The sequence below is a fragment of the Sprattus sprattus genome (assembly GCF_963457725.1).
Source record: "Sprattus sprattus genome assembly, chromosome: 5".
NCBI classification, from domain to species: domain Eukaryota; kingdom Metazoa; phylum Chordata; class Actinopteri; order Clupeiformes; family Clupeidae; genus Sprattus; species Sprattus sprattus.
The window spans coordinates 7,226,014-7,248,513 of NC_137924.1; the positions used below are offsets into that span (position 1 = coordinate 7,226,014).

Consider the following 22,500-nt stretch of genomic DNA (forward strand, 5'->3'; position numbering starts at 1 on the left):
GTATGTATAAAGATTTGTGTTACATAATCTTGTCCACCAACCTGTTTTCTCAACAACATTGGCCTGGACTCGGAGCAGAGGCACATGAGTGAGTGGGCTGGGTCACTGGGGTACTTCTGTGCTCTTGTCCTGCCGTACTTTTGTCATAGTCATCTTGCCATACCACATTATCATCATGAATACAATTCTACAGATCTTAATTGGCTTGCTAGGCAGTTCGAAGATGGCCATAAAGACAGAGACGGTAGGCATACCACTCCCAAACTGTGACGGAAACATGAATATATCATTCAACTGGGTGGGAGAATTCAAGCTAGTTTGCCATATTCATACAGGAATCAAGGTTTGATCATAACATAGCACTTATTGACTGATGTATGTCTTTGTATTCAACCAATAGAATTAAATCTGTTTAAGAGGATATGGTTTCATAAACAACAACTCCAACAACTCCAACTGTGAGTAGAGCGCTCCTTTCGTATACTGAACAGATCTGAGGTTGTGTCTGTTTCGAAAGTAATTCATACACATTCAGACATATGCTAATGCTAAAAAAAGGATCTCATATTTCTCTTATTTCTGCATATCACTGATGTACGTCTTTGTTTTCAACCAATAGAATGAAATCTGTTGCAGAGGATATGGTTTCATAAAACAAGATCCAGATGCATGTTCCTCAGTAAACTGTGTGTGGGAAGAAAACAAAAGGAGATCCAGGAGGCTGGATGCTGTGGACAGATAGCATGAGCCGGGGCTAATGTGGCTGTCTGGGTTTCATTTCACCGCTACTCTCCTTGAGATTGCTGAGGTGAATTATTTACACAGAGCCGAGTGTCGTGTTCATGTGTGGGAATGTGACAACTGTGTGTTCTCTAGTCCATGGAGGGAAGCTTAAGGAATTACATAACGGTATATTTTGAGAAATTAAAAATGGATCACTTTTTTTAGTGAGGTCAGCATTTAGGAGGATAGTGAACAGGTACAAGGAATGTGCCTTCTTAAGCAAATAGCCGATGCAATTCCCAGTTTTACCAATAGCTACTTGGAATGTAGTTGCAGCTGGTATATTTAGACAGTAACATATCTGCTTTTCATTTGATTTATTTAGCATGTGAATTGTCATCATGTGCAGGGTGAATATGTCATGGTGCCATTATGACATATGAGACAGGTTGACCCCCTGTCATTCCCATCATCTAATCTTTATTGCCATGGCAACAGAGGCCAGTAGAACATGAGGCAAGACCCTCTTAATTTAGTCTTGTTTATTTCATCAGTGCATAGCTGATGGGGTTTATCACTTATCCAACATTATAGCTCTTGCGTATTTGTGAATGTCGTGCTGCATTTATCATTTGTCACTAGACGTAGTAGCCTATTAGTAATTATCCGAGAATGACCCACGGATGTAGCAACAGGCAATTACTGGCAGGTGGTGTGCTTCATTAATTCATTCTGTTAACTGCACCTTGTCAACTGCTCGGCCTCCCACACATTCCCACACTGATTTTTATAGAGATTATAAAAGAGATTTTCAGTTCAATTAATGGCAGCATCGTGAAGCATAAATGATGAGTATGAAAGTGTTTCTCACCCAAGCTCACGGTCAGCTGTCCATGAATAGTGCAGCGAGTGTTACTCCTGGCCCGCTATTAGTCAGACCCACATGACAGAGGGGAGCATCATTTATTGATGAGTGCTGAGTGGGCTCAGTTTCACGCTGAGGCCGAGGCTCCTGAACCTGTTCCTGTGGGCTTTATTCAAGAGGAATACACGGACCATCGAGGGCCAAAGAGACCGGAGGAAAATACACAAGAGCACGTCAAAGATCAAAAACACTGGTGGGGTCAACGTTCTGTTTGCGCTTTGAGTGGGAATATGGAGATTACACAGTGTTTGGGTCATTCGTTTCACTATTCTGAGAGCACAACAACTCCAACTGTGAGTAGAGCGCTCCTTTCGTATACTGAACAGATCTGAGGTTGTGTCTGTTTCGATAGTAATTCATACACATTCAGACATAGCAGGTATGCTAATGCTAACAAAGGATCTCATAACACCTGTATGTCTTCGTAAAATCCTGTTTTTTTTACTTACTCATTCGCTATGTAAATAGACTAACAGATGAATCAGGATCTTGATATCTCACCACTCAGTAAGATTACTTAACTCAAAATGAAAGTGCTTCATTAACAATTGTGAAGTTATCTATATGCGGTATCAATTTATTGCATATTGAAAAGTTAATCTTTATAGAATGTAAATAGCTCAGATTACACAGAGCTATATATAGTATTGATATCCTGAAATGTAATTATATAATGTTATAGTTGAATCCCCATGATCCTTTTCTACATATAATCTTTTACTTAATAACACTTACTTAAAGCAGCACAACGGAGGTATTGCTAATCACTAACGAGATGCTAGTGGCTAAACCTAGCGACACCTGTTGAAATGTGCTTACTTAGACACTATGCCAAATTAGTGAGTCAACAACTATCCTAACACAGTCAAACATCAAGCAAGTGCAACACAAGACAAAGCAAGATGGCAAATAAGATACCTTACTAGCCCAGCAGAGAGAAGTACTCGGGCGGTTTCCAGAAAATTACATAGCGCAGTGAAATGCCTTCTGACCCTGGTATGGCAATGGCGCAGAGGCCATTCTCCATATTAAATCATTGTAGCGCCCCAATTGTTTTAAGGTGTTATTTTAAGGTAAAAATGCTAATCCTAACCCTAACCTTAAAGTACAATTGCTACATTCTGTTACTCTAAGTTACTTGTGGCCACAGCCTGGTGGCTGAGAAATCATGCACAATTCTTTGTACTTAGGTTATTTACATTTAGTCATTTAGCAGACGCTTTTATCCTAAGCAACTGACATGGATGTATACACATTTTACATTTACACTGATGGCACACTGCACATCAGGAGCAATTAGGGGTTCAGTATCTTGCTCAAGGACGCTTCGACAAGGAATCAAACTAGCAACCTTCTCATTACTAAACGACTTCTCTACCTCCTGTACCACTGTCGCCCCCAGGTTATGGTATAGTCACCCAGTTTGGTGTTGTTGTTGTGTTTGTCTTTCTTTTTAAAGTTTTAATGAGGCTAGGGTAACTCAGTCCCAGTGCAGGCAAATGGATCACTTCAGAGTCGGACTAAGTGCAGAGAACCTGGCGTTTGGCTCACAGTGTTTGAACCATGTATGTAAGGACTTCAGTGAACCCATGAGCGTGAAGCCAAAGGATACTTACACGCATGTATATGTCTATGGGCAGGATCTCAAGCACGTGCAAAAGTTGTTGTTGTCCAGTTGAAATCTAGATTCGAGAGACACATGCGCGCATAGTCCGATTCTCAGCGTAATCCGATCGTTTATCCAGGGGTCTACATCGGAGTCCAGTTGGACTCAAGTCGGACACAGGAAATCTAGATTTGGGGAGACACATGAATCGGATCTTCGATTTAAATCGGATTACAATCGGAAATTGGACAAATGTGTCCGCACTGAGTTACTACCAAAATGTCTCTGAATAAGACATGCTCAGATCTCAGTTGGAGAGCAAGCCTTCTTTTCATGTGACAAGAGCCTTCTGAGGAGGCAGGAGAGAGAAGCAGAAAGGGGGTAGACAGAGAAAATGGAGGATTATCACACCTGAAGAGGAAGAGATCCAGCTAGAGCCCCCAATTATAGGCAGCCTGCTCTCACCCTCTCCATCTCTCCCTCTCTCTCCCTCCCTCTCTCTCCCTCTCTCTCTCTCTCTCTCCCTCCCTCTCTCTCTCTCCCTCTCTCTCTCCATCTCTGACTCTCTCTCTCTCTCTCCATCTATCTCTCTCTCTCCCTCTCTCCCTCACAAAAACACCCTCTTAACATCTCAAAAGAAGAAATGGACAGGGCTTCATCAAAAGAGACCACCACTCAGAAAGCCCTGGTGACTCTGAATCGATCATTTGGTCTAGACTAGTATATTATGACTTGATGCTCGGAGCTACATGAATGTTCTTCTGTTAGATAGGGTGAGTTCAAGCCTATGATGACTCTTTCGTATATCTTTAAACTCAACTCGACATCGTCTTGAATGAAGAATCTCTGAATTAAAAGCGCCTTCTAGGGAATCTGCTGATAACTAGAAATAAAACCAATTTCATGGGACTGAGAGCACAAGAGTGAAGCATAACAATTATGATGGCATGTCAAGATTGTAAAAATTAATTCACTATGTACCGAGTGATTAAAGTCTGTTGGCAGACTTAACTTGTATGACATTGAACCATCCACACGAACCATTCAGCTGCACAGTAATTATTGCACAACACGGAAGTTGTTGTAACAGTGGCAGTTCAAACAGAGTATATGAAACTTTATTAAACGAATGCTCAGTACGTAAGAGATCTGTTGTTTGGATTACATTATTGTGGTGGTTGTGTCAGCTAAAGAAATGATTTTTTGCTGCTTCCATTACATTTTCCAGGATTCCTTTGTTCCTCAGTTCTCTCACCTAGAGATCTGAAAAAAATAAAATTAAAATATTTTACGTAATGTCACTGTTTGAAATAAGAGTTCCATTCATGACCTAAGAGTTCCATTCCCAGACTAAGTTTATTAAATGAATGCTGTCGTGTTATTCTCCCAGCAGCCACAGGACCAAGGCGTCAGGCTGGCCACCCCCCTCGGCCAGCTGGAGCCCCTCCCAAGGACCCCCAAATGGCTGGGACATGGCGTCCACTAGAGAGGGGAGAGACTGCTTCATCAAGTGAGTAGGCGGCCCACATGCAGATGTTCGGGAGACTCTTTTTTTCACCACCCCATGATTATCCCAGACACGTTATCCAGCTCTCTCTCTCTCTCTCTCTCTCTCTCTCTCTCTCTCTGTCTCTCTCTTGCTCCTCTACCACCCCATGATTATCCCAGACACGTTATCCAGCTCTCTCTCTCATCCCCTCTCTCTCTCTCTACCTCTCTCTCTCTCTCTTGCTCCCCTAGCCCCCTCTCTCTCTCTCTCTCTCTCTCTCTCTCTCTCTCTCTCTCTCTCCCTCTGTCTCTCTCTTGCTCCCCTACCACCCCATGATTATCCCAGACACGTTATCCAGCTCTTCTCTCTCTCTCTCCCTCCCTCTCTCTCTCTCTCTCTCTCTCTCTCTCCCTCTGTCTCTCTCTTGCTCCCCTACCACCCCATGATTATCCCTGACACGTTATCCAGCTCTCTCTCTCTCTCTCTCCCTCCCTCTCTCTCTCTCTCTCTCTCTCTCCCTCCCTCTCTCTCTCTCTCTCTCTCTCTCTCTCTCTCCCTCTGTCTCTCTCTTGCTCCCCTACCACCCCATGATTATCCCTGACACGTTATCCAGCTCTCTCTGTCTTCCCCTCTCTCTCTCTCTTGCTCCCCTACCCCCCACCCCATTCTCCATCTGTGCATTCAGCACAGCATACCGATTCCCCCTCTCTCTCTCTCTCTCTCTCTCTCGCTCTCTCTCTCTCTCTCTCTCTCTCTCTCTCTCTCTCTCTCTCTCTCTCCCTCTCTCTCTCTCTCCCTCTCTCTCCATCTCCACCACTGCTGCTCACCTCCCCTGTGCTCAGAGAGCAGCCAGCCCGTGCTCCGACTAGCTCACTCGCTGCCAAAATCTCCTAGGAGGAGCAGCATGGAGAGAAGGGGGCTTTGATCTCAGAGAGAGTTCTTAAGGAATGGTTGCTCGGGAGATAAGATGATGAGGTGCTCCTCTGTCCCAGTAATCCTACTGCACTAGGACAGACTGGAGCTCTGGGCATCGGTGCAGGTAAAGAGACGTGTTTTCTTGCCTTCAACGCAGCACTTTCACTAGATGCTAATGAGGGATCCCAGTGTAACAAGTGCGCCTGTAGGCTGCCTTTCGGTGGGGATTGTGCTGCTGTGTGAGGCTAAGGCTTTTGTTACCGCTGCCGTCTCCTTGGGTTTTTTTCCCAGCAGTCTTGTGCGAGTTTGTGTTCATTATCTATGATTCTAAAAATATGACAGTCTGCACAGAGACATCTTTTGTGCCCATATTCTCCTGCAGGTTTCATCTTTCTCTCATCCCTCTGATTCCAAATCTTTGTTTTGTTGCTATGGCGAATCTTGCTGCAGTTTTTTTCCGTGACTGTGCCTTGGTGATAGTTGCTCCTGGAGGAGATATGTTTGAGTTTCTGACATCGCTGGGTGGAAGAGGGACTCGTCGTCGCACATGGGTGATGGCCCTCACAGCCTCAGCAGCAGCAGCAGCAGCTTACATAAGAACTGAACATGACATCTCACACACATGCACAGGATGCAGAGATAGAGACTGGACTGGATGCATGTATGAGGTCCGCTCTCACGAGGGACTCAATACATGTCTGACACACATGAAGCAGATCCATTCTAATGATGATAGTTCTGGTGTAAAATGCATGAGGGGGTGCCACTCTGAGCTTTAATGTTTAAACTGTTGTGTCAATATTTTATTAGGCTGGACCATAAGGAATTGAAAGGCCTTGGCAGAAATACATGACTAACCTCTTAAGCGAGATGGCATATACAGTGCTGGCTACAATCACACTGTTAAGAGTGGTTTTGGAATACTGAGGGACTGAAGAGCTGAATCATCCTCATCAGCACCAGAAGTTGAGGGATCAGTCAGTGTGAATGTGGGGAAGGGCCTTCCATTCGATTGTTGTGGGAATCTGGGCACAATTTCAGAAAGTGTTTGTTTGTGTAAGTGTGTTTGTGAGAGAAAGAAAGAAAAGAGAAAGAGAGAAGGAGAGAAAGAGAGAGAGAGAGAGAGAGAGAGAGAGAGAGAAAGAGAAAGTTGAAGATTAGTCAGTGTGAATGTGGTGAAGGGCCTTCCATTCGTTTGTTGTGGAATCTTGGCACAATTGCAGAAAGTGTTTGTTTGTGTATGAGAGAAAGAAAGAAAGAGAGAGAAGGAGAGAAAGAGAGAGAAGGAAAGAAAGAGAGAGAGAGAGAGAGAGAAAGTCTAAACTCTAAAGCATCAAAATGGTGGGACTCAGATGTTAATGTGTGTATAAGGAGGTGTATGAGTGTATGAATGCTGGGTGCCGGAGGCAGGGTGTCATAGGAGGCCGCCCGTGCACACTTACAGCTGCCATGCCTTCAGGCTCAACTGCTCAAGGAGAGGGAATTATTCAGCTCTGGCACTGTCTCACCTGAGAGGCGTGACTCTGACTGCAAGGCAGTGCTTAGAGACATCCATGGCATATCAAACAGTGGCCGCAATCAGGCAGCAATCACTGACTGAAGAGAATCGGGGTGTCTGAGAGGTTGTTTGATGGCAGGCGATATTCTAAGGACACTTAATGCCTTTTGTTATTCACATACTTGAAATACCTTGAGGTAAATGTCACTACGCAAATGTTTGTATAGGCAGAGAGCATCATGTGGACAGGAAAACCCCTTACGAAGAATAGATTGACAAATTGCGAATCTGCCCAATAACCCAGTTAACCTGATCCTTTGGGGGCTAAGAGAAGGCACAAGGCATGTCCACAAAGGTCCTGCCCTGCCTTCAGAACGTGTTTACCCTTGAGAGACTTGTTTAGCTTTTTTTTATTTTTCCAAAGGAATTCATGTGACCAGATGGAATAACAATAATCAACAGCTCTAGTGGCAGCCATCCCTGCTGGGCACATGGAAACGGATGGTTATCTAATCTTTCATCTGCTCCAGAGCAGAGAGCGCTTGCATGAGAGGATATGACCTCCCCCTGGACCGCTCCAGTGCACCCTAGCTGTCCGTCAGGCAGCCTGAGCCTACAGCGCCCAGCGCCCAGCGCCCAGCGAGCTTCTCAACCTCATCTCACACACTGGTGAACTAACTAGGACTAAAGGAACTCTGTTAGTTCAGGAACTAGGAACTGTTGAACTAACTAGGACTAAAGGAACTCTGTCAGTTCAGGAACTAGGAACTGTTGAACTAACTAGGACTAAAGGAACTCTGTTAGCTCAGGAACTAGGAACTGTTGAACCAACTAGGACTAAAGGAACTCTGTTAGTTCAGGAACTAGGAACTGTTGAACTAACTAGGACTAGGAACTCTAAACTAACTAGGAGCATCTCAACCTTATCTCACACACTGTTGAAAGTAGTGGTCCCTGGAGAAGTGGGTATAGCTACTCTTAATTTTGTGCAGCCCATACAGCACAGGATAAACGACCTATTTTGAGAAGTGGGTATACGCAATGCTGACTGAAAAATAAGTGGGTATACTCCGTATACCTGTGTATACCCTGGACTACACCACTGACTGTTGAACTCTGAACTAACTAGGACCAAAGGATACCTACAGAGACAGATTGCAGCGTGAATGCAGACGTGTCCATCAGACTATTGATCTAGATGTGATATGATGCAAGTGTGAAGCCATATGGCGATTATTGGCTGACGTATTGATCGATTTGGTGATGTGTCATGTGATCTGCCTGCCCTCCTCTGAGACCAGATCAATGAGAAAAAGGCTGTTAATTGTTATGCTGTTTGATGCTTGAGTAAGAGATGGCAATCGTAACACTCTTCTGGACTTCTAACAATACAGTAAATGTTCATTACGTTAATTTGTTCCACTTGATCATGTAAAGCTAAATTTGAAAGCGATTTATTGTAAAGTACCAGATGAAACAATGGCTGCTGATGAGAGTTAAATATAATGGCTGTCTTTGCTGACCCAGTGCAGTCTGAAAGGAGAGAACCCCGCTTAAAATGGGGATTCATTAACAGCTAATGGCAATGATTAGGGGCCATTAGCTCCATGGCTGTCATCACTTTGGGAGGCTGGCCATGTTTAGCAGGTGGCCATGGCTGGATGAGACAACACACTTCCTGGATGCAGGGGTCCGTATGCTTTTCATCACACACAATCTGGCGTGCTTGTTGTGATAGTGCGGCTATAACACAAAACATGAGGCTCGAAATGAAAGGCGTATTAAAGAGTTCAATTTCCAGAGTCAAAATGTTGTGACTTATAGGTGGGAATGAAAGGCGTATTAAAAGAGTTCAATTTCCAGAGTCAAAATGTTGTGACTTATAGGTGGGAATGAAAGGCGTATTAAAAGTGTTCAATTTCCAGAGTCAAAATGTTGTGACTTATAGGTGGGGGAGAGAATGGAATAGAGGTGCGCAACATTGACACGTTGAGTGTCTTATAAAAACAAGAAACCTGACCGTGTGGTTTGATGGAGCCACTTTCCTGCCCCGCGGTGATCTGATGCAGCTGTTTATATAGTGGCTTTAACCTCACCCTTGGTCTGCAGTCACCCTCGCTCTCCCACAGAATGCCTTGAAAGATTAATTGTAGCTCTTTACCAGCGAGGAGAACATGTGTCAGAAGTGATGGTGAATTGCACACTGCCTACCCCTGCCCACGGCTTTAATTAGCCAACACTGTGGGCACCATGAGACGAGACTGCTGCCGCAGACATGAGCACAAGGAACAATGGGGGAACTGGAAGGAGAGGAGAGTCAAGGAGAAACGGGCACAGTGTTAGCGTCTCAAGCACGGAGCTTTTCTCAGGTTGAATATGCTGAAAAGCCCTGTAAGAGGACTTGGGTTAGGGTTAAAAGGCTGCAATCAACTAGTGTCGATTTATGAAGTTGTGTGAGGATTTTGTGAACACACAGCACTCATGTTTTTACAAGAGGTTTCTGTTATAAGTGGAAGAGATGCAGGAGACATCGTCTTTGTATTCATAATAGTCTGTTAATCAAAGGCTCAAGAGGAGTCGGGTTGGCTGACAGTGTGTGAATGGAAATGAACAGCACAATCTGTAACTGAAATGGAGGATAAGTTAGTGTTCCTCTGCTGTTCCCTGTTGCATTTCTCAAACCGATTGTGTCTTTGGGGGCGACAGTAGTACAGGAGGTAGAGAAGTCGTTTAGTGATCAGAAGGTTTCAAGTTCGATTCCCTGTCGAAGTGTCCTTGAGCAAGACACTGAACCCCTAATTGCTCCCGATGTGCCATCAGTGTAAATGTAAAATGTGTATACATCCCTGTAAGTCGCTTGGGATAAAAGTGTCTGCTAAATGACGACATGTAAATGTAAGAGGTGGGTTGGCTGACTGTGTGTGAATGGAAATGAACAGCACAATAGCTGTACAGCACAAACAATCTGTAACTGAAATGGAGGATAAGTAAGTGTCCCTCTGCTGTTCCCTGTTGCATTTCTCCAACTGATTGTGTCTTTGCCCTCCTCCCCCGCAGTCACATTTCCCAGAGCGGCTCGCTGGAGGAGGTGCGCCTGGACGGGGAGAAGCTTGCTCCACCAGCCCCTCGGAAGGTGGAGATGAGACGAGATCCCGTGCTTGGCTTTGGCTTCGTGGCTGGCAGTGAGAAACCTGTAGTGGTCCGCTCCGTCACCCCAGGTAACATGACCCGTCTGGCTCAAAGACCCCCCCCAGCAGCTGTCTCACTGACAAAATCTGTGTGTTTTTACAAGTGTTTGTAACCCCCCCCCCCACCCCCCCCTTTTTCCTTCCTACTGTGAGGCGCATTGTGTTACCTTTGTGTATGAAATGCGCCGTACAGATAAAGTTTGATTTGATTTGATTTGAAAGGCAACACGCTGAGGTGCTTGATGTGCTGATATTGAGTGCAATCTCAAGTCCTGGCATGATGTCATATTTCTGAAGACGTGTAATACTTCTGAGATTTGCATTGAGTTGAGATATTTGTTTCCTTTCTCCTTGATATAAAGTTGTTCATGGGGACTTTGGGCTTTAGTTTATGTAAAGTGTGCTTCAGTTTACCCAATATGCATATGTGAAGCATATAGTTTACCCAATATGCATATGTGAAGCATATAGTTTATCCAATAGCATATGTGAAGCATATAGTTTATCCAATAGCATATGTGAAGCATATAGTTTATCCAATAGCATATGTGAAGCTGAAGCATATAGTTTATCCAATAGCATATGTGAAGCATATAGTTTACCCAATAGCATATGTGAAGCATATAGTTTATCCAATATATGATATGTGAAGCATATAGTTTATCCAATAGCATTTGTGAAGCATATAGTTTATCCAATATATGATATGTGAAGCATATAGTTTATCCAATAGCATATGTGAAGCATATAGTTTATCCAATAGCATATTTGCAGCATATAGTTAACCCAATAGCATATGTGAAGCATATATAGTTTATCGTGCAGCATATAGTTCAAACTGCTGTAGAAATGCAACTGAATTGAGTGGAAGTATTATCAAAACTGACATGCTTTGTTCTGTGATTAGGGATGATGATTGTTCATTTATAATCGTCAGTGAAAACTCACAGCTAATGAATCCTTAAATATGGTAGATCCTCTACTGTAGTGCACTCCATTCAATAAGGGCATTCCACATTCATGACACTGAGATGATCAATGATTTAAATCGAGCACACACACGAGGGCCTTTAGCACATGCGCGCGCGAGCGAGTGCCACACTCTGAACTCTACACACACACACACACACACACACACACACACACACACACACACACACACACACACAATCTGAACTCTACACACACACACACACACACACACACACACACACTCTGAACTCTACACACACACACACACTCTGAACTCTTCTTCCTGTGCAGGGGGTCCTTCAGAGGGCAGACTCATCCCCGGGGACGAGATCGTCATGATCAACGATGAGGCAGTCAGCGCAGCGCCAAGAGAGCGGGTCATCGACCTAGTCAGGTAATATGCAACTGTCCCCCGAGGACCCAGATGGCGGCTGTGGAGTGCACGAAGTAAACCCTCTGTTAGAGCCATGATGGCGGCTGTGAAGTAAACAAAGTAGACCTGCTGTTAGGGCCAGGCTGACGCTCAGCTACTGGCATTCCACCTTCATTTCAACACAATGCCGTTTTTGTGCCTGCATTTTCATTGGTTAAAGTTCAATGATTGATATCCACCTCAGCCTATGGTAGTTGAGTCCTTAGGTGACCTGCAGCAGACGGCAGGCAGTGACTAAGTGTCATAAATGGCAGTTCATCACAGCTGCCTCAACCCCGAGTGTATTCAGCCATGACAGCAAGATGCTATTTTATAATAAATTGTATTACAGGCTAGTGGTTATGTTACTCCAGAACATCAATCGACAATGACAATTTCATAAATAACAATTCAACGTGGGGGTCCTGCAGACTAAAAAGCTCAAATTTAACAGGTGAAAGAGTGGGAGACCATCACTCCTAGGAAGCAGCCACTTTAAGACATTAAGACATGCCTGACTATTTATATCATTAAAAATGTTATATATGACAAAATTATATATTGACAGCATAAAGAGCAATATTTCGTATCCACTGTAACTCAGACCCATGTATAACTCAAGTCTGTGTCGGGTAAAAACTAGAAGCCTTCATGCATTTTTCATCATCAACCATCACTTTTTTATAGCATCTGTTATGTAAAGACAGAGCCACCTTAACCTTATGTAGAAATTGCGGCAATCTTTTATTCAGAAGATGATGGGATCTGTATTTCCTTCTCTCACGTGTGTTCCACTCCTCCTGCAGGAGCTGCAAAGAGTCCATCGTGCTGACTGTGGTTCAGCCCTACGCAGTAAGTGCCTCCATCACCACCACTCCCACTCAAGTGTTATTGAATGCAATATTACCTTTCTTTTGTGACGTTCACCGCATGGTGTCGTCCACTGAAGCAATGACAGAGGGGGAAACATGTCTCCTCCGCTGAAGCCAGTGGTGTAGTGGTCCCTGGAGAAGTAGGTATACTCTATACACCCAGTTTTGAGAAGTGGGTATACTTATTGCTGACTAAAAAATAAGTGGGAATATCCCCCGTATACCTGCGTTTACCCAGGACTACACCACTGACTGAAGCAATGACAGAGGGGGAAACATGTCTCCCCAGCGCACTAATTGAGGGTGCAAATAGTTTCCGGCTGTTTGGATGATGCGTGTGTTTCACACTTGGCTGACTTCAAAGGTCTTTAATCCAAACACACTGAGCTCCCCTCCAAACACACTCTCGTGGAGTGAGGAGCTCTCGGAGACCTTGCGTGAACCTCTCTCTCATCAGTATTCACATCAGAGGACACCACCACCGTGGACCCAACACATTCACTGTGTTACACCCTGGTGGAGGGAAGGAGAGGATGGAACTTAGATTCAACTATTTACACTTTGAAAATAAGGGCCATTAAATATGATATAATTCGAATGTCCTATAACACTCCTTGGCCATACTGTTGAAATAGTATTATTTAACACCTTAGTTTAGCATATGATTTCCACTCCATTTCCATTTACTGTTTTAAGATTGACTTCCATAGATTTCCATTGTCCAGTGCCGTGGCTCAATGCATCTTAAATTACAGCCTTTTTATCCCCACATATTGGCAGAAATTCCATATATCACTATATACATCACTGTGTTAGACCCTGGTGGAGGGAAGGAGCGGATGGAACTTAGATTCAACTATTTACACTTATTTTTCTATTTACTTCTATCCCCACATATTCACATAAAGTCCTTATATCACTGTTGAATGGTGTTCACTCAGATCTGGCTGTGATTTATGATTTCTCTTTTTAAAGAGAAATGGTACATCAGAAGGGCAGAAGATAAAAAGGCTCTCTTTAGAGGAGAGAGGAGCTCAGGCAGAAGAACAAGAATCTGAGCTTTTGTAATTTTAAACTGTGTGCTCCTCTTCTTCTGTCACGCTGTGACACAAAGTGACGCTTACCAGCAAGGCAGCCATTGTGCTAATACACAGACAACACTCATTAAAGCTCCACTCTGGCTGTGGCTGACGGGGGAAACCACACAAAGGAAAGGTTAGAATGTTGGCAGAGGGTGAACAAGGGCCAGGATGACTCTCTGTGTCCTTTTCAGTCGCCCAAGTCGGCGTTCATCAGTGCAGCCAAAAAGGCCAAGTTGAAGTCCAACCCGGTGAAAGTGCGCTTCGCGGAGGAGGTCATCATAAATGGCCAGGTCCCGGTAAGGAATTAATGACCTCTCGGAATCATTTGCATCGCTATTCATTCATGTGCACATTTGTGGAAAGATTGAATTATTTTACTAATAGAAAAAATGTAATACGTTTGTTGTTGCACTTGAATGATGTCCGCTCTTGCAGTTCACTTAAAACCTTGTAAGTCGTGGCATTCGTGTTGATTTAATTGTGAAACACTAGGCTAATGCTATTGCTAATGCTAATGATATTGCATTCGGATCATTTCAGGAATCGGTGAAGGATAATTCCCTACTCTTCATGCCAAATGTTCTGAAAGTGTACCTTGAAAATGGACAGACTAAATCATTCAAATTTGACAGCAACACCTCTATTAAGGTACTACCACTACATTCAAGGGGGGTATTTTTCAGTGTATGTCAGAAATAATCGATAAGTCAGTTTACCCTCTGTACCCAGAAGTGTATGTATCACACACTTAACTTCCTGTGATAGCAGTCAAGCAGCTAGCAGATAGCAGCTAAAGTTTACTTGAGAAAAACAGAGGCTTTGGAAACTATCAGATAGGCTTTATCAGAGTATCACCTTTATTGCACAACACATAAAAACAAAAACTGTACTGTTACTTTATTGTAATGTATAACGTTTAGCATGTTTACAATTTTACTGTGTTTTTGTGTCTCACCACCTGCAAAAAGCTGTCACACTCTTTCTCTCTTTTTTCCTATTGGCTCTTTCTTTGTGCTTCTGTTAATAATGCATGTCTGTGTATGGCTGGCAGGATGTTATCCTGACCCTGCAGGAGAAGCTGTCCATTAAGAGCATCGAGCATTTCTCTCTGGTGCTGGAGCACAGAGCGGAGGGCTCCTGCAGCAAGCTCACCTTGCTGCATGAGCAGGAGATGCTAACCCAGGTAAGCATGCTATCTCCATTAGAGCCAGACCCCCACAGGCCCCTTGTGCTCTCCTCCCCAACCTGCAGCGGTGTAGTCCAGGGTATACGCAGGTATACGGACTATACCCACTTATTTCTCAGTCAGCATTGCGAACACTTCTCAAAACAGGACGTTTATCCTGTGCCGTATGGGCTGCTTAGAACAAATTAAGAGTATACCCACTTCTCCAGGGACACAGGCATGAGCAGGAGATGCTTACCCAGACCCACACAGGCACCTTGTGCTCTCCTCCCCAACCTGCCTTTATTTGCTCACAGGACAGGGGCGTAGCCAGGACATTATTTCTGGGGGGGGGGGGGGGGGGGGGGCAGCTCTGGCCAGTCTTTTGTTTGGGGTGGCACTTAATTGTCAAAAACTACTATTTTAAAACTCACACACATGCTGCGAATATGGGGCTTGTAGTGTAAGTGACAAATGACAATATAAGACGACTTCATAAAATACTAATGCATTTATTTCAGCTTTATACCATTTATCGTTACCGTTTTTTTTTTTTTTTTTTTTGCCAAGCTGTGAGGTTGAAGGGGGTCTGCAGGGTGGCCATTCTCTGACTAATGGTGGCCGTGGCCCCCCCTGGTCACCACGTTGCTACGCCCCTGCTCACAGCACAAGCCTTGTGCCTGAAAAGGATGAAAATGAACCCTGTTAAAGAGCCATGTGTTGAAATTAGAATTTCCAATCACTTTAGTAGATCTTCCACGTGTGAAGTATATTTATATATATATTTGATGATTGGCGCTTCAGGGCAGATTACATGTTTTGGTGAGTAGAGGGTAGATTTACTGGAAGTGCGTCAGCCATGCATGTGCTGCCGGATGTCATTGGCGTGATTAATCCTCCTGTGCTGTTGTCCCTCCAGGTGACACAGAGGCCAGGGGCACACAAGATGAAATGCTTTTTCCGTCTCAGCTTCGTCCCAAAGGACCCGGTTGACCTGCTCAGAAGAGACGCAGTGGCATTTGAATACCTCTATGTCCAGGTCAGTTCCTTCACTCTACAAAATATCTTTTTTTGACAACAGAAATAGCTACCCAAATAAATAAACAAGCGTGTCAGCTTTACAAAGACTGGTGCCTCAGGACACACACAGGGTAAATAATTCTGTTTTCAACACAATTGACTGCCATATGGAAGACATTATCACAATAACTGGCGGTGCTTACTGCACTTGCAAATCAAGTAGCACCATACAAGTGCTGCACAGTGGTAGGGCATGAGTGTTAGTGTGAGTGTCTGAGAGTGAGTGCCTGAGTGTCTGAGTGTGAGTGCCTGAGTGTGAGTGTGAGTGCCTGAGTGTGAGTGTCTGAGTGTGAGTGTGAGTGCCTGAGTGTGAGTGTGAGTGTGAGTGCTTGAGTGTGAGTGTGAGTGTGAGTGTGAGTGCCTGAGTGTGAGTGTCTGAGTGTGAGTGTGAGTGCCTGAGTGTCTGAGTGTGAGTGCCTGAGTGTGAGTGTGAGTGCCTGAGTGTGAGTGTGAGTGTCTGAGTGTCTGAGTGTGAGTGTGAGTGTGAGTGCCTGAGTGTCTGAGTGTGAGTGCCTGAGTGTGAGTGTGAGTGCCTGAGTGTGAGTGCCTGAGTGTGAGTGTGAGTCCCTGAGTGTGAGTGTCTGAGAGTGAGTGTGAGTGTCTGAGTGTGAGTGCCTGAGTGTGAGTGTGAGTGTCTGAGTGTGAGTGTCTGAGTGTGAGTGTGAGTGCCTGAGTGTGAGTGCCTGAGTGTGAGTGTGAGTGTGAGTGCCTGAGTGTGAGTGTGAGTGTGAGTGTGAGTGCCTGAGTGTGAGTGTCTGAGTGTGAGTGTGAGTGCCTGAGTGTCTGAGTGTGAGTGCCTGAGTGTGAGTGTGAGTGCCTGAGTGTGAGTGTGAGTGTCTGAGTGTCTGAGTGTGAGTGTGAGTGCCTGAGTGTGAGTGCCTGAGTGTGAGTGTGAGTGCCTGAGTGTGAGTGCCTGAGTGTGAGTGTGAGTGTGAGTCCCTGAGTGTGAGTGTCTGAGAGTGAGTGTGAGTGTCTGAGTGTGAGTGCCTGAGTGTGAGTGTGAGTGTCTGAGTGTGAGTGTCTGAGTGTGAGTGTGAGTGCCTGAGTGTGAGTGCCTGAGTGTGAGTGTGAGTGTGAGTGTGAGTGTGAGTGTCTGAGTGTGAGTGTGAGTGTCTGAGTGTGAGTGTCTGAGTGTGAGTGTCTGAGTGTGAGTGCCTGAGTGTGAGTGTGAGTGTCTGAGTGTGAGTGTCTGAGTGTGAGTGCCTGAGTGTGAGTGTCTGAGTGTGAGTGTGAGTGTCTGAGTGTGAGTGTCTGAGTGTGAGTGTGAGTGCCTGAGTGTGAGTGCCTGAGTGTGAGTGCCTGAGTGTGAGTGTCTGAGTGTGAGTCCCTGAGTGTGAGTACCTGAGTGTGAGTGTCTGAGTGTGAGTGTGAGTGCCTGAGTGTGAGTGCCTGAGTGTGAGTGCCTGAGTGTGAGTGTGAGTGCCTGAGTGTGAGTGTCTGAGTGTGAGTGTGAGTGTGAGTCCCTGAGTGTGAGTGTGAGTGTCTGAGTGTGAGTGCCTGAGTGTGAGTGTCTGAGTGTGAGTGTGAGTGCCTGAGTGTGAGTGCCTGAGTGTGATTGTGAGTGTGAGTGTGAGTGTCTGAGTGTGAGTGCCTGAGTGTGAGTGTCTGAGTGTGAGTGTGAGTGCCTGAGTGTGAGTGTGAGTGCCTGAGTGTGAGTGTCTGAGTGTGAGTGTGAGTGCCTGAGTGTGAGTGTGAGTGTGAGTGCCTGAGTGTGAGTGCCTGAGTGTGAGTGTGAGTGTCTGAGTGTGAGTGCCTGAGTGTGAGTGTGAGTGTGAGTGTGAGTGCCTGAGTGTGAGTGCCTGAGTGTGAGTGTGAGTGCCTGAGTGTGAGTGCCTGAGTGTGAGTGTGAGTGCCTGAATGTGAGTGTCTGAGTGTGATTGTGAGTGCCTGAGTGTGAGTGTCTGAGTGTGAGTGTCTGAGTGTGAGTGTCTGAGTGTGAGTGCCTGAGTGTGAGTGTGAGTGTGAGTGTGAGTGCCTGAGTGTGAGTGTGAGTGTGAGTGTGAGTGTGAGTGCCTGAGTGTGAGTGTCTGAGTGTGAGTGCCTGAGTGCGAGTGCCTGAGAGTGAGTGTGAGTGCCTGAGTGTGAGTGCCTGAGAGTGAGTGTGAGTGCCTGAGTGTGAGTGTCTGAGTGTGAGTGCCTGAGTGTTAGTGTGAGTGAGTGTGAGTGTGAGTTCCTGAATGTGATTGTGAGTATCTGAGTGTAAGTGCCTGAGTGTGCGTGTGAATGTGAGTGTGAGTGTCTGAGTGTGAGTGTGAATGTGAGTGTGAGTGTCTGAGTGTGAGTGCCTGAGTGTGATTGTGAGTGTGAGTGTCTGAGTGTGAGTGCCTGAGTGTTAGTGTGTGTGAGTGTGAGTGCCTGAATGTGATTGTGAGTATCTGAGTGTAAGTGCCTGAGTGTGATTGTGAGTATCTGAGTGTGAGTGCCTGAGTGTGATTGTGAGTGCCTGAGTGTGAGTGTGAGTGAGTGTGAGTGTCTGAGTGTGAGTGTGAGTATGAGTGTGAGTGTGAGTGTCAATGTCTGAGTGTGAGATTCTGAGTGTGCGTGTGAATGTGAGTGTGAGTGTCTGAGTGTGAGTGCCTGAGTGTGAGTCCCTGAGTGTGAGTGCCTGAGTGTGAGTGTGAGTGCCTGAGTGTGAGTCCCTGAGTGTGAGTGTGAGTGCCTGAGTGTGAGTCCCTGAGTGTGATTGTGAGTCCCTGAGTGTGAGTCCCTGAGTGTGATTGTGAGTCCCTGAGTGTGAGTGTGAGTGCCTGAGTGTGAGTGTGAGTGCCTGAGTGTGAGTGTCTGAGTGTGAGTGTCTGAGTGTGAGTGCCTGAGTGTGAGTGTCTGAGTGTGAGTGTGAGTGAGTGTGAGTGTCTGAGAGTGAGTGTCTGAGTGTGAGTGCCTGAGTGTGAGTGTGAGTGTCTGAGAGTGAGTGTCTGAGTGTGAGTGTGAGTGAGTGTGAGTGTCTGAGTGTGAGTGTCTGAGTGTGAGTGTGAGTGTCTGAGTGCCTGAGTGTGAGTGTCTGAGTGTGAGTGTGAGTGTGAGTGCCTGAGTGTGAGTGCCTGAGTGTGATTGTGAGTGCCTGAGTGTGAGTGCCTGAGTGTGAGTGTGAGTGTCTGAGTGTGAGTGTGAGTGTGAGTGTGAGTGCCTGAGTGTGAGTGCCTGAGTGTGAGTGCCTGAGTGTGAGTGTCTGAGTGTGAGTGTCTGAGTGTGAGTGTCTGAGTGTGATTGTGAGTGCCTGAGTGTGAGTGTGAGTGTGAGTGTCTGAGTGTGAGTGTGAGTGCCTGAGTGTGAGTGTCTGAGTGTGAGTGTCTGAGTGTGATTGTGAGTGCCTGAGTGTGAGTGTGAGTGTGAGTGTGAGTGTGAGTGTGAGTGCCTGAGTGTGAGTGTGAGTCCCTGAGTGTGAGTGTGAGTGCCTGAGTGTGAGTGCCTGAGTGTGATTGTGAGTGCCTGAGTGTGAGTGTGAGTGTGAGTGTGAGTGCCTGAGTGTGAGTGCCTGAGTGTGAGTGTCTGAGTGTGAGTGCCTGAGTGTGACTGTGAGTGCCTGAGTGTGAGTGCCTGAGTGTGAGTGTCTGAGTGTGAGTGCCTGAGTGTGATTGTGAGTGTCTGAGTGTGAGTGTGAGTGTGATTGTGAGTGCCTGAGTGTGAGTGTCTGAGTGTGAGTGTGAGTGCCTGAGTGTGAGTGCCTGAGTGTGAGTGCCTGAGTGTGAGTCCCTGAGTGTGAGTGTCTGAGTGTGAGTGCCTGAGTGTGATTGTGAGTGTCTGAGTGTGAGTGTGAGTGTGAGTGCCTGAGTGTGAGTGTCTGAGTGTGAGTGTGAGTGCCTGAGTGTGAGTGCCTGAGTGTGAGTGCCTGAGTGTGAGTCCCTGAGTGTGAGTGTGAGTGCCTGAGTGTGAGTCCCTGAGTGTGAGTGCCTGAGTGTGAGTGTGAGTGCCTGAGTGTGAGTGCCTGAGTGTGAGTGCCTGAGTGTGAGTGTGAGTTTGAGTGTGAGTGTGATTGTGAGTGTGAGTGCCTGAGTGTGAGTGCCTGAGTGTGAGTGTGATTGTGAGTGTGAGTGCCTGAGTGTGAGTGCCTGAGTGTGAGTGTGATTGTGAGTGTGATTGTGAGTGTGAGTGCCTGAGTGTGAGTGCCTGAGTGTGAGTGCCTGAGTGTGATTTTGAGTGCCTGAGTGTGAGTGTGAGTGTGAGTGTGATTGTGAGTGTGAGTGCCTGAGTGTGAGTGCCTGAGTGTGAGTGTGATTGTGAGTGTGAGTGCCTGAGTGTGAGTGCCTGAGTGTGATTTTGAGTGCCTGAGTGTGAGTGTGAGTGTCTGAGAGTGAGTGTCTGAGTGTGAGTGTGAGTGAGTGTGAGTGTCTGAGTGTGAGTGTCTGAGTGTGAGTGTGAGTGTCTGAGTGCCTGAGTGTGAGTGCCTGAGTGTGAGTCCCTGAGTGTGAGTGTGAGTGCCTGAGTGTGAGTGCCTGAGTGTGATTGTGAGTGTCTGAGAGTGAGTGTCTGAGTGTGAGTGTGAGTGAGTGTGAGTGTCTGAGTGTGAGTCCCTGAGTGTGATTGTGAGTGCCTGAGTGTGAGTGCCTGAGTGTGAGTGCCTGAGTGTGAGTGCCTGAGTGTGATTTTGAGTGCCTGAGTGTGAGTGTGAGTGTCTGAGAGTGAGTGTCTGAGTGTGAGTGTGAGTGAGTGTGAGTGCCTGAGTGTGAGTCCCTGAGTGTGATTGTGAGTGCCTGAGTGTGAGTGCCTGAGTGTGAGTGCCTGAGTGTGAGTGCCTGAGTGTGATTTTGAGTGCCTGAGTGTGAGTGTGAGTGTCTGAGAGTGAGTGTCTGAGTGTGAGTGTGAGTGAGTGTGAGTGCCTGAGTGTGAGTCCCTGAGTGTGATTGTGAGTGCCTGAGTGTGAGTGCCTGAGTGTGAGTGCCTGAGTGTGAGTGCCTGAGTGTGATTTTGAGTGCCTGAGTGTGAGTGTGAGTGTCTGAGAGTGAGTGTCTGAGTGTGAGTGTGAGTGAGTGTGAGTGTCTGAGTGTGAGTGTCTGAGTGTGAGTGTGAGTGTCTGAGTGCCTGAGTGTGAGTGCCTGAGTGTGAGTGCCTGAGTGTGAGTCCCTGAGTGTGAGTGTGAGTGCCTGAGTGTGAGTGCCTGAGTGTGACTGTGAGTGCCTGAGTGTGAGTGTGAGTGTCTGAGAGTGAGTGTCTGAGTGTGAGTGTGAGTGAGTGTGAGTGTCTGAGTGTGAGTGTCTGAGTGTGAGTGTGAGTGTCTGAGTGCCTGAGTGTGAGTGTCTGAGTGTGAGTGTGAGTGTCTGAGTGTGAGTGCCTGAGTGTGAGTGTAAGTGCCTGAGTGTGAGTGTGAGTGCCTGAGTGTGAGTGCCTGAGTGTGAGTGCCTGAGTGTGAGTCCCTGAGTGTGAGTGTGAGTGTGAGTGCCTGAGTGTGATTGTGAGTGCCTGAGTGTGAGTGCCTGAGTGTGAGTGCCTGAGTGTGAGTGTGAGTGTGAGTGCTTGAGTGTGAGTGCCTGAGTGTGATTGTGAGTGCCTGAGTGTGAGTGTGAGTGTCTGAGTGTGAGTGCCTGAGTGTGAGTGCCTGAGTGTGATTGTGAGTGTGAGTGCCTGAGTGTGATGGTCTGAGTGTGAGTGCCTGAGTGTGAGTGTGAGTGTGAGTGCCTGAGTGTGAGTGTCTGAGTGTGAGTGAGTGTGAGTGTGAGTGTCTGAGTGTGAGTGCCTGAGTGTGAGTGCCTGAGTGTGAGTGTCTGAGTGTGAGTGTGAGTGTGAGTGCCTGAGTGTGATTGCCTGAGTGTGAGTGCCTGAGTGTGATTGTGAGTGTGAGTGCCTGAGTGTGAGTGTCTGAGTGTGAGTGTGAGTGCCTGAGTGTGAGTGCCTGAGTGTGAGTGCCTGAGTGTGATTGTGAGTGTGAGTGCCTGAGTGTGAGTGTCTGAGTGTGAGTGTGAGTGCCTGAGTGTGAGTGTGAGTGTCTGAGAGTGAGTGTCTGAGTGTGAGTGTCTGAGTGTGAGTGTCTGAGTGTGATTGTGAGTGCCTGAGTGTGAGTGCCTGAGTCTGAGTGTGAGTGCCTGAGTGTGAGTGCCTGAGTGTGAGTGTGAGTGCCTGAGTGCCTGAGTGTGATTGTGAGTGTCTGAGTGTGAGTCCCTGAGTGTGAGTGTCTGAGTGTGAGTGCCTGAGTGTGAGTGTGAGTCCCTGAGTGTGAGTCCCTGAGTGTGAGTGTCTGAGTGTGAGTGCCTGAGTGTGAGTTTGAGTCCCTGAGTGTGAGTGTGAGTGCCTGAGTGTGATTGTGAGTGTCTGAGTGTGAGTCCCTGAGTGTGAGTGCCTGAGTGTGAGTGCCTGAGTGTGAGTGTGAGTCCCTGAGTGTGAGTGTGAGTGTGATTGTGAGTGCCTGAGTGTGAGTGCCTGAGTGTGAGTGTGAGTGAGTGTGAGTGATTGTGAGTGTCTGAGTGTGAGTCCCTGAGTTTGAGTGTCTGAGTGTGAGTGCCTGAGTGTGAGTGTGAGTGCCTGAGTGTGAGTGCCTGAGTGTGAGTGTGAGTGCCTGAGTGTGAGTGTGAGTGCCTGAGTGTGAGTGCCTGAGTGTGAGTGTGAGTGCCTGAGTGTGAGTGTGAGTGTGAGTGTGAGTGT

At 46.4% G+C, this 22,500-nt stretch overlaps 1 protein-coding gene across 1 annotated transcript in view; it reads left to right on the forward strand.

Annotated features, from left to right (window-relative positions):
- Positions 1–22,500, forward strand: part of frmpd4 (FERM and PDZ domain containing 4) — a gene marked incomplete at its 3' end in the record, with an annotated part of 52,465 nt that overhangs the window by 21,284 nt on the left and 8,681 nt on the right. Inside the window, exons 2-9 of the mRNA XM_080839627.1 lie at positions 4,645–4,764; positions 10,214–10,374; positions 11,608–11,710; positions 12,535–12,580; positions 13,874–13,978; positions 14,223–14,330; positions 14,734–14,865; positions 15,767–15,886. Coding sequence (XP_080695753.1) covers positions 4,645–4,764; positions 10,214–10,374; positions 11,608–11,710; positions 12,535–12,580; positions 13,874–13,978; positions 14,223–14,330; positions 14,734–14,865; positions 15,767–15,886 — 895 coding nt within the window. The remainder of the gene's footprint in view (positions 1–4,644; positions 4,765–10,213; positions 10,375–11,607; positions 11,711–12,534; positions 12,581–13,873; positions 13,979–14,222; positions 14,331–14,733; positions 14,866–15,766; positions 15,887–22,500) is intronic.